The sequence below is a fragment of the Panthera pardus genome, unplaced genomic scaffold (genome assembly GCF_024362965.1).
Source record: "Panthera pardus isolate Hobbes unplaced genomic scaffold, ASM2436296v1 HiC_scaffold_12, whole genome shotgun sequence".
NCBI classification, from domain to species: domain Eukaryota; kingdom Metazoa; phylum Chordata; class Mammalia; order Carnivora; family Felidae; genus Panthera; species Panthera pardus.
The window spans coordinates 6,596,195-6,610,387 of NW_026526677.1; the positions used below are offsets into that span (position 1 = coordinate 6,596,195).

The 14,193-nt window shown below is 42.7% G+C and overlaps 1 protein-coding gene across 2 annotated transcripts in view; it reads right to left on the reverse strand.

The window, feature by feature from the left end:
• The window catches only part of PACS1 (phosphofurin acidic cluster sorting protein 1), a 152,502-nt gene extending 138,876 nt beyond the window's left edge, over nucleotides 1-13,626 (reverse strand). The window contains exon 1 of one of the 2 annotated variants that reach the window (XM_053899430.1): nucleotides 13,056-13,626. In XM_053899430.1, coding sequence (XP_053755405.1) covers nucleotides 13,056-13,405 — 350 coding nt within the window. In that variant the 5' untranslated portion in view covers nucleotides 13,406-13,626. Of the gene's footprint in view, nucleotides 1-1,876; nucleotides 1,900-13,055 lie in introns of those variants that run through there. The other variant, XM_019415045.2, reaches the window with a different exon arrangement.
• Between the last annotated feature and the right edge of the window lie 567 nt (nucleotides 13,627-14,193).

Sequence of the window (14,193 nt, forward strand, 5' to 3'; positions counted from 1 at the left end):
CCATTTAACCCCCTTTCCTACCTTACTTTTCCCCACCAGACATACCCTATCATTTGCTCATTCATCTGCTTATGGTCTGTTGCCCACCTAGAAGGTAAACCCCACAAGAGCTGAGATTGTGTCTCTTTTATTAACTGTTCTCTCCTCAGTGTCTGAAATAGTGACCAGCATATGATGTATACTCGACAGTTATTTGCTGACTAAATGACTATTAGGCAGAGGAAGAGTTAAAGAGACTTATCCAAATCCACATGATGAAGTAAAGCCAAATAAGAAACCAAATTCTAAAGTCAAAACATTTTTGGCATATGGTTTTAAACAGATTATAGCAATTTGCTAACTTTCCTACAGTGATAAGAATAGGAGGAAATACCTGAATGAGCATCAAACAAAACAAAGCAAAGCAAAACAAAACAAAACCCAAAGAGAGCCATCATTCCAAACATTTTTCTAAAAATGTTATCTTAAATGGACTCAAATAAGATGAAGCCTCACCAACTGAGACATGCATTCATTCATCAGTGAGGCTGCCTGAGAACGAGGCCCTTGCTGAACTTAAGTAAACATATCACTTGGCCTAAGTCCAAAGCATGCCAAACGAATTTTATGACAAATCTTAGTTTAGGAGATCATGTCCCATCTCAAGCCCAAATTCACCCCCACAATGAAATGATAATTTCCTTTTTCTCCATGGAGAGAAAAAGCTCACCAAAAAGATTAATGGGTAATATTTAATAGTATTATAGCTATCCTTTTTTTATAAGTTTTTTTAAAGGAAAGATAGAGGGGATTATCTACAAGTAATAAAAACAAAGCGATAATGATAATTACATACAGTTAATGAACACTTCTCCCCATTAAAGACAAGGGCATAAACAATTTATTGCACATTTTGGTGACAGAGAGGAAATACAATTAAATCCATTAATAGCTACAAGAGTTTTTATGTTCCCAAAGGACCTTGGTTTCCAGAGTTGCTTATTCATTTTCATCCACAGCAAAAATGGTGTATGGCAGAGACGACAAATTCTGTAGACTACTTTCCACATACTTAAGTTTTGAGGAGACAATTTTATTAAACAATAAAACAAAACAAACAAACAAAAACCTACTTGTGGGGCATCTGGGTGGCTCACTCAGTTAAGCATCCAACTCTTGACTTCAGCTTAGGTCATGATTTCATGGTTCAGGAGTTCAAGCCCTGTGTCAGGCTGTGCTGACAGCACGGGGGCCTTCTCTCTCTCTCTCTCTCTCTCGCTCTCTCTCTCTCTCAATAACTAATTAAATAAATAAATAAACACACTTTAAAAAAACCTACTTGTAGGGGTGCCTGGGTGGCTCAGTCGGTTAAGCGTCTGACTTCGGCTCAGGTCATGATCTCGCGGTCGGTGAGTTTGAGCCCCACGTCGGGCTCAGTGCTGACATCTCAGAGCCTGGAGCCTGTTTCAGATTCTGTGTCTCCCTCTCTCTCTGACCGCCCCCCCCCCCCGCCCCCTCCGTTCATGCTCTGTCTCTCAAATAAATAAATGTTAAAAAAAATTTTTTTTTAATAAAAATAAAAAAAATAAAAAAATAAAAAAACCTACTTGTGAAGACAATGTAAAAGATGACTAATGTATCTATCACAGTCTATCACAGGTCAACAAATATTATATCATCAAATTCATAGTTTCACTGACATTACCCAAAGATGGTATGATTTCTATGAATATAAATACTCAAACATTTTACAAACATTTTGTTTCTCTTCATAACAAATCAGCAAGGCAAAAAAAAAAAAAAGTGTATTCACTTTTAAAAAACGAGAAAAAAAGTGACTTGCCTAGATGTAATCAAAACAAATTTAACCAAGCAATAGATACAGGGCTTTACTTACCAATTCATAATTCTCCAACCAAACGCAAAATTTGACTTGTATCTCGAACTGCATCTTCAAAAGGGTTTTTGACTCCTTAAGACTTTAGAAGATTAACCCTCTACCCTAACTCACCAGCGATCCCATCCTTGGAGTACAACCCAGACGAAGAAGTAGGTAAAATGTTTCTTTCTAGCCCTAAAACACTCCGGCTGTGAATCTCCCGTATTCAAATGATACTGTCCATTCCTCTTAGCCTTCATAATACAGAGTCATTCACTCCTAACATATTTGATTGTCTGGTTTTTAGCCCATGGTCTAATCAAAGCAGTAAAGCAGAAAGAAGGCATATTGAAGCAATGGGGGAAATAAAACAAAAACAAAACTAAAAAAGCAAACACATTAGTTTAAAAATATGCAACACATACCAGTCTACACTCTTCAGCTCAAGCCCTGTTGTTAACCATGAGGATCTCATTCATCATGATGATCCACATTTGAAAAGAAGTTAATCTGTGTTTTACATACTCTTAAGGAAGAACAGAAACATGTTAATATATTTGTAGATTTCCAACTAAAATGAGACAGTAGAGTCTTGGTACTTATTAAAGGAGAGAATTAACATACACACACACACACACAAATCCAAATGTTTCATGACAGGCCTTAAATGTATTAACAGGTTTCTCCTGTAAGAGTAGAATAGAATTTTTCTATAGTTTGAGACATAAAAAAGAAAGCTTAAAGAGACAAGAGAAAAAATATCAACCCCATTTAAATCCTCATTTTCTTAGGAGTCACTTAGCTTTTATTGGTAATAAATGACTAGCTGTAAACCGGTTTAGTTGCTCTTCTGGCTGCCAAACCAGAGCTAAAGAAGTCAGCAGGTAGAATAGGGAAGCTGTCAAGTCAAATTGGCTCAAAACAAAGTTGTGGTTTGCAGGCGGGGCCTGCACCATCTCTTCCGTTCATATAAGCTGGCAGGATGTAGAAACAGGATCCTGATCCAGCCACTGCTTCAGAGAACCAAAATATTTTGTTTTGACTTTCTAGACTATTAAGCTTGGGGTTTGGCAGGATCTGTGTCTAAAGTGAATCCAACACCTTATGATAGTCCCACTGAGGAAATCGTAATATCAACAAAGTTGCCCTGACTGCAGAAAGAAAGCAGACTTTGGAGGGGTACTGGGGAGAGACCAGAGAAGTTGGACTGGCAATAAAGATAGCAATAGTAATAGTAGTAACAGCTATTATTTTTAAGTGTTTTCTATGTGCTACGTAAGCATTTACTTGTATTAATATCATTTAATCCTCATAATTAATGAGGGGTAGGGACATCAGGCCTATTTTGCAAATGAGAAAATTAAAGCATTAGAGAGGTTAAATAATTTGCCCAAATCACTAAATGGTAAAGGATAGAATCGGGATTAAAATCCTGGCTAACTGGCTCCAGAACTGGCACTTATAGCCATTGTGGTATTAAATTTCTTACTATCTATGATTTGGTAATAGAGCAGCATTCTGTAATTCTAATATGACAAAATATAAACATTAAATATTATTTGTCAACTAGGAGAACCAGCCAGGGCTCGGGGAACACCAAGTTTAAACAGAGAAATCGTTCTGGTGTCAGATAATCATAAATCATGAGACGAATCCCAGCTCCACCTACCTCTAAACTGTGTAGCCTTACAAAATGCCTTCACCCCACTGGGCCTTGATTTTCCTTTCTGGGAAAGGGATCTCAGTACCTGCCTCTGATGGTTATTGTGACACGCAGTAAATGCTCAATTAGTTAGGTTTATTTCATTCAGGCATCAGCTAAAACATGGCTTCCCCAGAGGCCTTCTCTGACCGCCCTATCCAAAAGTGCCCTTGTGCCAACATTCTCAATTCCCTCAGTATGCTTTATTTTTCATCGTGGTACTCACTCATTACCTATTTATTATAAATATATTGGTTTATTATCTTTCTCCCTCCACCACAATGTATACTCTAGGAGAGAGTTAATTTTGTCAACTTGTTTGCTACTTCTTCCTCAGCACCTATAGCAGTGCTTGGCACATAGAAATACTCAGTAAGTATCTGCTGAATGAAAGAACTGTGTATAACAGATTTTCATTCAATAAACATTATAAATAAAAAGGTACTGTTTATGTGACAAATGTACTTATTGAGCACCTATAAAGTCACTAATAAATGAACAAGATTATTTCAGATGATAGTAACTAGTTGTGAAGATTTATAAACTCCCAGAATGACTAGGCAGGTTATGAGAGCTTTCCAAGGTGGTGGGTTAACTGAGATCTGAATGATACCCAGGAGCCAGCCATTTGATGATGTGGGACAAGGCATCCCAGGTATAAGTGCAAAAGCCCAAAGGCGGAGATGACCTTGTCTAAGGCCCAGCTTCCCCAGAGCCAAGTGAGCATGGTGGAGAATGACAGAAGAGAAGGTCAAAGACACAGGAAGAGGTCACATCCTAAAGTCTTTCCTAAGGCATGAAAAGGGGTTTTACTCTAAGTATGATGAACAGTTATTTGATAGTGTCACGAATCTTCACCCACTAGAATGTATACTTTATGAAATCAAGGATTCTGTTTGTGACACACACCAGCTGGTCTATAAGCATTTGCTAAATGAATGAACTGGGAAGATTATGAAGAAGGGAGTGGCATACGCTGATTTTCCTTTGAAACATCACCCTGAACTACTACTAGTGGTTGCATTCTGGAGGAAACTAAGGTGGCAAAAGATGGGTGGAATTACAAACAGCAGAGTGCAGTGTGGTTTGACAGGTATGGTAATACAAAGAAACGGAAGAATAAAGCAGCTCTGTAAACCTTGAAGCCATTTGTTGTTTTTAAACAGGAGACAGGAAAAGGTCAGTGAGGAGAGAAGAAGTAAAGGACAACTGATGTCCTAAGCCTTTTGTGTTTGCTGTAGTGAAAGAAAGAAAGAAAGAAAGAAAGAAAGAAAGAAAGAGAAAGAAAGAAACTGCAACAAAGAATCTCTATCTCACCTATGAAAGGAGGAACGAAAGGAAACTCAAGACACACACAAAATATTTTGAAGAACAACTGTAAAGAAAAAACACCTTTTTATGTCTAAGCACAATAAGCAGTCTAAATTTCCTCAGGGACAAGTCATAAGCTAATTATACCCACAATGTGACCTGGGGGAAATCTTGCTCACAGTAAGGTTTTGAGAGGCAAGCTGTCATTTGGAAGAGTTAGTCCACAAAAAGAGGAACAGGTATTCCTCTGGTAGGAATCAAGTTTGAAAACATCACTCCCTTCGTATCTACCTTTATCTGTATCAGGCCACTAAAAAATACATACAAGGCAAATTACAGCGTAACTACTAAGATCCACATCACAGTTCTAAAAATTTTTTGGCCAAAACATTCTATGGATATTACCTAGTGTCATGTTCACAGAACTTAGAAGCACTACGAGGGCTGAAAGGGTGAATGAAGAGTGGGTTTATCTGGACCATTGCTCCGAAAAAGAAAAAGGGAAAAACAGTATTCAGGACCAGAAAATGTGTGAAGCTGCACCTAAACTCAGAGATTCTCACCTTGAGTATATCTTAAAACACTTTACTATCTAAAAGGATCTACATAAATATTTAACAAATAAATAAATTGGGGCGCTTGGGTGGCTCAGTCAGTTAAGTGTCCGACTTCAGCTCAGGTCATGATCTCACAGTTTGTGAGTTCGAGCCCCGCGTCGGGCTCTGTGCTGACAGCTCAGAGCCTGGAGCCTGCTTCGGATTCTGTGTCTCCCTCTCTCTGTGCCCCTCCCCTGTTCATGTTCTGTCTCTCTCTGTCTCAAAAATAAATAAAACATTAAAAAAAATTTTTTTTAAACAAATAAATAAATGTGTCATTTTCAATACTACTTTGTCAGCTATGCTTCATCATCCACTCACCATGAGTGTCTAGAACATTCCCCATTCACCACATTTGCTATCAGTAAAAAGAAATACGCAACTCTAGAACCAAGAAAGGTAATGGGTAGAGCAAAACTTTAGTCCCCCATGTCTTCATCCATTCAAAAACAAAGCTGTTCTTTTTTTACAGCTTTATTACAATACAAAATTTGTAAGGTTCACTCCTTTAAGGTATACAATTGAGTAGAGTTGATATGTAGTTTTAAATATATATTTTTTAAAACAATATTCACTGGTCTTTTCTGTAACACGTTTATTACATAAAGTTTAGAAATCACACAAAAAAAATAAGGCCAAAAATTATTATCATACATAATCCAATCATCTAAAGTCATTTTAGAGTTAATGACTCCAGGGGCACCTGGGTGGCTCAGTCAGTTAAACATCTGACTCTTGATTTTGGCTCAGCTCATGATCTCACAGTTCATGGGAAAAAGCACAGGGCCCACTTGGGATTCTCTCTCTCCCCCTCCCCCATGCATGCACTCATTCTCTCTCCCTCTCTCAAAATAAATAAATATTTTTTTAAAAATTAAAATTAAAAAAATAATAATGAAGTCTGTAAAATTAATGTCTCCAGTTAGTTTTCTCAATAGGTATTGACTAAGACCTAAAATTGTGGGAAACAAATGGCAGGAAGGCATCAGGAAGCAATTCCCTACAGGAAGAAGTGAGCAGATTAAAAGGTAAAAATCTTTAAAGGAGAACAACTAACAGAAGAAAACTAACAGGCCCTTGAAATAGTGAAGAAAAGGGGCATATTAAAATAATTTGGAAGAGGACAAAAGAATTCAGTTTAATTAAATGAATAAGGAGAAACCACACAGATATTAATACTAGAAATATCACAGGCAATTTTCTCTTTAAAATAGTGTTAGCTGGGGCACCTGGGTGGCTCCGTCGGTTAAGCGTCTGACTTCGGCTCAGGTCATGATCTCACAGTTTGTGAGTTTGAGCCCCACACTGGGCTCTGTGCTGACAGCTTAGAGACTGGAGCCTGCTTCAAATTCTGTGTGTCCCTCTCTCTCTGCTCCTCTCCTGCTCATGCTCTGTCTCTCTCTCCTTCAAAAATAAATAAAAACATTAAAAAAATAAAAAAAAATTTTAGTGTTAGCTAATAGAACTTTCTATGGTGCTGAAAATGTTCTATATCTGCCTTGTCTAATACGAAAGCCGCTAATCACATGTGACTAGTGTGACAAGAAATGTGGCTAATAAAACTAAGAAAGGGAATTTAAAATTTTATTCAATTTTAACTTAAATAGCCACATTCAACTAGTGGTTACTGTACTGAACAGCACAGCTTTAAAGAGAAAACAGCTTATGATGTTAAGATGTAATTGGATATCAAATGGAATGCTTTCACAAACTGTTTTCTAGAAGATACACAAGCTAAGAAACCATTTAATCATCATTTACTGGCCTTCTCTACTGCTCTTCTACTCTACTTCTCTACCCAAGGTAGAGGCCAGGTTTAGGTCAGCCTAAGCGGCAACCTGAGCTGTGACTACAGCTATTCTCTGGTTTGTAAAAAGGAAAAAGGGAGTACAGGTCCAGCAGGCTTTCTAACCAGACAACTGCCCTATGAATGGCAGGAAAAGGAAAATACTCTATAGAGTTGGTGCCTAGGCATAAACATCGTGATTCCCTAAAACCCTCAGAAGCTATGCTGGTTGTTCTTCCAACTAGGCCTAGGGAAGGCCTAGGGAATGGAGGATTCTATCAGTGCTTGCCAATCTAGAAACAAACCACCTCACTCAATCCAGCCCAAGGGGCTTCTGAAAGACATTCTAAGACCAACTTCAAACTCTCTTTTCTCAAGAGCCCTAATACCACTCCGAATCCATAATGGAAAAAGACCAGCTCTTGTGAGCATTCCCACAGCTAGTCTAGATGTCTAAAGTACCTGCAGCATGTGACACCACAGATGCAAGCGAAGCCAACTCCAAATTTCAGAGGACCCACTGAACCTTCAAGTCCAGGCCAAAACAAGACAAGCCTCCTAGGTTGAAGCAGTGAAAAGATACAGCCCATATTCTTACTTGCACCTCCCTCATGCACACTGAGGCAAACACTCCCAGTAACAGCTTACTGGCTCAGCTAAGAAATTGGAAAACTAGTTTAAAAAGAAATCACATAACCACTAATGTGCCCAAAAGATCTGTAAATCAATACTTGTAAAGCGGACTTGTGAAAGTCATTCTCTTTCTGACAAGGAATCTGAGCTTCCACAGGGACAATAGATAATATTACCACGAGAGAGAAGATATTCTATTACAACACTCACAATGTGAAACTCAAATCTAAGATACAAAGATGCTTTTAAGACTTTTAATGGTAAGGCAATAATAGAAATTTCACCAGGTCTCTCTTATTTGACCAATTTCATTTACTTCATATCTATCATTTAAGAAGTACCTTCTCTTACAATCTATAGGTCCTATTATATATTTATTTCACCCACATTTTAGAATGAATGGCAAGTAAAAGTGTTCCCAATTAATGGACAAAAAAACTAAAGTGTGGAAGAGTTTGCCTTGGCATCCAGTAAGAATACAAGAGTAATATATCCTGGCTTGCCTAGTGCTTTTGTGGTTAGAGGGGCAACTGCCCCTAAGTGTCCTGATGAAAATAACACTTCTACTGTATACTAGTCATGCCAACTTAGCCATGACCACCTCCTTTGGTTCTAACAGTTTTGTCCAAGCAGGCTTAACTTCAGTACCCCCTTTAAAAAAAAAATGTGGTCTAAGGAGAAATGTGACTCATAACTCCTGAACTCTTTCCCTAAGTGTACATACAGATAAGGATATGCAAATGTGCTTTGTACTCAAAGACAAATGTGATACAGTTTGTGAGTGATACAGCAGAGCACATTTTATCTCCTAATAATTGGTTTTACAAAATCCACTGAGGAAATTTTGTATACCTGTGAAATTTAATGATTTTTCTGCCTCTCCTACTTAAGTATCTCAAATAGAGAAAAGAACACCAGGGGAAACTTCACCATATACCACACAAGACCCAAAGAGAAGAGATCAACAATGACACTCTAAAACTCTTCCCTTGGGGCACCTGGGTGGCTCAGTTGGTTAAGCATCAGATTCTTGATTTCAGCTCAGGTCATGATCTCACAGTTTGTGAGTTTGAGCCCAACATCAGTCTCTGTGCTGACAAAGCAGATTGGGATTCTCTCTCTCCCGCTTTCTCTTTGTCCCTCCACCACTCTCACAAGCGAGCTCACTCTCTCTCAAAAATAAACAAACATTAAAAAAAAGATAACATCAAACAACATGCCACCTGGCCAAATGTCACCATACCACTAGCCAAAACATGGGCCATAGGAGAGGAAGCACTACTTAGTACAGAGGGAAAACAATGCCAACGTCTAAAGCTGTGAATTTTAAAAAGGAGCTATAATAGCTCCACCCGCTTGTAACAGAATCTTAAAAGCCAACTGTATTTCCTAGTGATCACCTGTGGAAAGCAAAAACAGAGACAAGACTAGGGCTTTTTCCTTCATAATTCCCATCTTTCTGTACTGCTTGAATGTCTAATCATGGACATGTATCAATATTTTAATTTAAAAAATGTTGATAAAAATGTCAATGAATAAGGGCATCTGAGTGGCTCAGTCAGTTAAGCTTCTGACTGTTGATCTGAGCTCAGGTCTTGATCTCGGGGCCATGAATTCAAGCCCCAAGTTGGGCTCCATGCCCAGCATAGAGCCTACTTATAAAAAAAAAAAAGTGGGGCGCCTGGGTGGCTCAGTCAGTTAAGAGTCCGACTTCAGCTCAGGTCATGATCTCATCATTTGTGAGTCCCAGCCCTGCATCGGGCTCTGTGCTGACAGCTTAGAGCCTGGAGCCTGCTCCGGATTCTATGTCTCTCTCTCTCTCTGCCCCTCCCCTGCTCACACTCTTTCTCTCTCTCAAAAATAAACATTAAAAAAATTTTAAGTCAATGAATAAAACAATTTAGTGGGTTGTTTTTTCTGTTGTTTTTTTGTTTTGAGAGAGGGAGACAGAGGACACACAACGGACACACACACACACACACACACACACACACACACACACACACACACGGCAGAGGGAGAGAGAAAGAGAATCCCAAGCAGCTCGGAGCCTGATTCCACGATCCTGGGAGCGCAACCTGAGCCAAAATCAAGAGTTCGACACTCAACTGACTGAGCCACCCAGGTGCCCCCAATTTAGTTACTTTAAAGCCAACTATCAGTATTCTCTCCAACCATAAAATGTTTTTAAAAAATACTACAGATTCTGAAGGAATTTAGTAGATGTTAAATAAGAGCAGAGTAAATACTTGAGAAACAACTAGTACAATGTTCATCTTTATTTAAATATCTAATAAAGGGAAAGGTTTTTTTTTCCCTGAAAAGCAAATTATATTTCTACTGGGATCAAGAAAAGGAAAGTGACTTTCCTAACACACAACTTTCAACTCTCTCTTCTCTGTACTAGGTAGAGGAACACATTTGCTAAAACTGAGTCCCACAGCATATATATACACATATATATAGCCTTAGATCCACAATCATGTTCACATTTCTTAAGTGCACGTTTCACACGCTTCTCACTTGAGTTACACGAGACAAGAACGTTAATCTTAGACTATCTACAGAGTGCTGTACACAGGTTGCACATTGCCAATATATTTTAAACAACATGAACAAGTAAACAAGGAGACCTCAAATTAACCAGATGACTCTAGTAATTGGAAGGGCCAATAGCGGACATTTTCTCCCCACAGGGTGTTATTTTCCATCCTGCAGATAAAACAGCATGCTCCAAAGAGCACAAGTGTTCCACAAGGAGCTGGGAGGCACAGGGTGATAGCTGAAAAACAAAGTCAGAGCAGGACAGCTGACAATCTCAAAGACTCATTAGTAGACATGACAACTGCATGCTCTCGGCAGGGGCAAACAACAAGCCAACCAAGCCTCTCACACCAAGTTAGCGTAGTAATTACCGATTTACTCAGGAAGATGGGCAGTTTCTTTGGCTAATAATTTATTACATAAGACTTCTCAGTGACCAACAGGTGCAGAAAAAAAAAAAATCAAAGATTTTATTTATCAGTGATTTTATTTATCTCCCTCTGTTGCACAGCAGCTTCTTCCCAGTTGGCTCAATGCCTTTTCAATCTAACAAGCTAGAGAAGGCAATTGTCCAGATGTCACCTGTCAAACATAGCGATAGATGTAAACGAAGAATGGGCAAGCATGTATTACTAACACTGGGCCAACGTGGGAAGGGGCACAGTGCTTTTACGTTTGAAAGTAGATTAGAATACTTCAGCTACAGACGGACCTACCTAGAAAGAGGCCTGCTAAGGACCATTACACACTAAACTCCCACTTGAGTTTGGTGTTGTGCTAGGGCACTGGCCAAAACAAACTAAACTAACATGGCTTCTGATTACCCTAAAAGAAGGGCAAAGAAAAAAAAGAAAGCGTAAGTCAGTGAGGTAAATGCTGAAACACAAAGGACATGAAGAGTGAGGGAGGAGGAGCACGAACAGGGCACAATTTAGCATTATCTAAAAAAGTTTCAGATGTATACCCTGCAAATAGCAATTCCACCCCTACATATAAAAACAGAAAGAAACTTTTGCAAGGATCACTAGGAGTCCTGGGCAAAACTATTTACGGCATTATGCTCCCATTAACTAACAAGAAACAACCCAAAATATTCACCGAAAAGAGAAGTATGATATAGTCATAAAATGAAATTATATCCGTTAGTGAAAATATTTAAACTACAGCTACCATACCCCACTGACAAGTCCCACAAACTTAATGTTGAATTAAAACACACACACGCACTAAGTCACAGAGCACATACAGTATGATAGCACTTATATAAACTTCAAAAACACCCTAAACCATATTGTTTACAGATGCATGTATGCAGCAAAACTGTTTTAAAAGACAAGGCAAATAATAAACACACAATAGTGTTTACCTTTGTGGGGGGGGGGGGGAAGTAGGGCATGTGGTCAGGAAGGGGCATCCTGAGGGCCTCATTCAACATAATTTATAATGTTCTGTTTCTTAAACTGAGTCAAGTATAGAAATGTACTTTTCATCATTTTGTAAAATACCCTAACCAGGAGATATATTTGTGTGTGTGTGTCTAATTTTGTATGCATGAAACGATTCAAAATAAAGAGAGAGGGAAATAAATAGAGTTGAGGCTGGAACCAGACAATGCTTCTTAACCCCTACTGACACGTCCATCTACCCAAGGCTGGGCTAAAAGAATAAGGAGTGGGTCCAAAACTCCGAGACAACAGAATCAGCTCAGTTTAGAGGTGACAAAAAGATCACCTCCAGGCACTTTTCTGGGCTTCCCAGGCGAAACCAGCTCCCCAGTGTCTGCTCAAGGGCTAAACTGTAAGACACTGCACACTGTCCCCAAAGAGTTGGAGAAAGGCTGCTTTGCCAATACGGAAACAGAAAACATCACAAACTCAGGCATATTTTACCAATGAAAGGAAAGTCCCCAGATGGTTCCAACAGGCAGAGGAATGGATTGAATTTAGGAACAAGGCAGTAATTTTATGTAGCCCTGCAAGGCTAAGAGAATTTGTGACTAGCTACTGGGGAGGAAGGGGATGAAAAATACAATTAAAGACACACTAAATAGGGCTTTTACAAGAGCACAGAGGCCGGGGCAGAATGTGTGTAATCTGAAGCACAAATGAACGTGTGTGTGTGTGTATTGAAGACCAACTAGAAGCCTCCAGGGTTACTATATGGGCTTTATCTGGCAGAAGGTGACAACCGACTTTGGCACACGCTGAGTATATTGGGAAATAATAATATCAAAGGACATCTATGTAACATATGTACAGCCCACGGGCGCCAACGAGGCAGGGAACAGAGGCAGTGACATTCGCGGGGAAACTGACCGTCAGGAAGGCCGGATTCGGTCAGATCAACGAGAGAAGGCCCAGGGCTGAGAGTCCAGGAGGCCCCAATCGGGGGAGAGGAAGAGGGTGGTCCCGGCCCGAGGCAGAAGGTGGGGCTGCCAGGAGAGGGCGGGGTCCCCGCAGGAGGAGTCCCGGGAGGCCCTCCTAGAAACAGGCCGGGCAGCCAGGGGGAATCCAGGGAGGGGGGCGCTCCCTTGGGCGCTGGGACGGAGAGGAATGAGAAGGCGGGGGCCTGTCACAGACCTGGCCCTGCGGCCCCGAGGGCCCGGTCCCCCCGCCCGCCGCTCACCTGGGCACGCAGCTGGACGAGCTCCGGTCCACCTCCCAGGTGGCGTACAGGTTCATCTGCACGGGGGCGGGGGTGCGGCCTGGCCCCGGGCCGCCGGGAGGCGCGGACCCGGAGGCCACCGCGACGGCCATGGAGGTGGAGGTGGACGAGGACGAGGAGGAGGCGGCCGCCGCCGAGGTGGACGAGGACGACGAGGTGGCCTGGGCCAGCTTGGGGGGCGTCGGCTGCTGAGGCGGCGGCTGCTGCGGCGGCTGCTGCTGTTGCGGGGACTGGGCGACCCCGGAGCCCCGCTGGCCGCTGCCGCCCCCGGCGCCTCCAGGACCACCGCCCGCCCCTCCGCGTTCCGCCATGGCCCGGCCGGGGGTGGGGGGCGCGGGGATAACGGGGATCGGGGCGACGCAGAGAGGACGCCCAGGCTTCTCCCACGGTGGCGGCGAGGGCTCGACTCGTCTCCTCAGCCCGCCCGCCCGAGCGCGCGAGCGAGCGAGCGAGCGAGAGGCTGCACGCACGCGCGGGGCCTCTCGGCGCGCGGTCCTCGCGCTCGCCCGCCGCTGCCTGTTGCGGCTCGCGCCGCCGAGACACTGGGTGGGCGTGTCCGGGGGGGCGGGGAGCTCTGGCTCGCGCCGGCCCCACCCAGCGCCAAGGGGCGGGGTTCGCGCTCGCGCCCGCGCCCCAGGGGAGCCTGTGGGCGCGCTCTTCTAGCTTCCCTGGAGAGGAGGCCTCGACCCCGGCTGGCTCGGCCAGACCCTCCCCTCAAATCCGCAGTGCGAGCGGCAGCCAGCCGGCCCGGTCCTCCCCTCCCCCGTCGTGCTCTCTGCAGCAACAGCCAGGCGAGCGGAAACTCCGCTTTTCCGGGGCGCGGCCCCGGCTGGGGGTGGGGGGGCGGGGGGAGGGCCTGACGCGGGAGCGCGCCTCGGGCCCCTTGGGTCCCCGGAGCCTACAGAGAGGCCGAAGCCCGCATCGCGGCATCCTGCTTGGCCCCTGCTCTGCCGCCCCGGGGTTTCTTCACAACCTACAAAGGGAGCGGGTGGCGACTCCACCGTCGGCCCGGTGCGTCTGTGGGCCGTGAAGTTTCCGTCCCTGCTGCTCTCCATGGAAGGCAGGGGGCTCAGGGACCTGGAGTCCAAAAGGCCCTGGC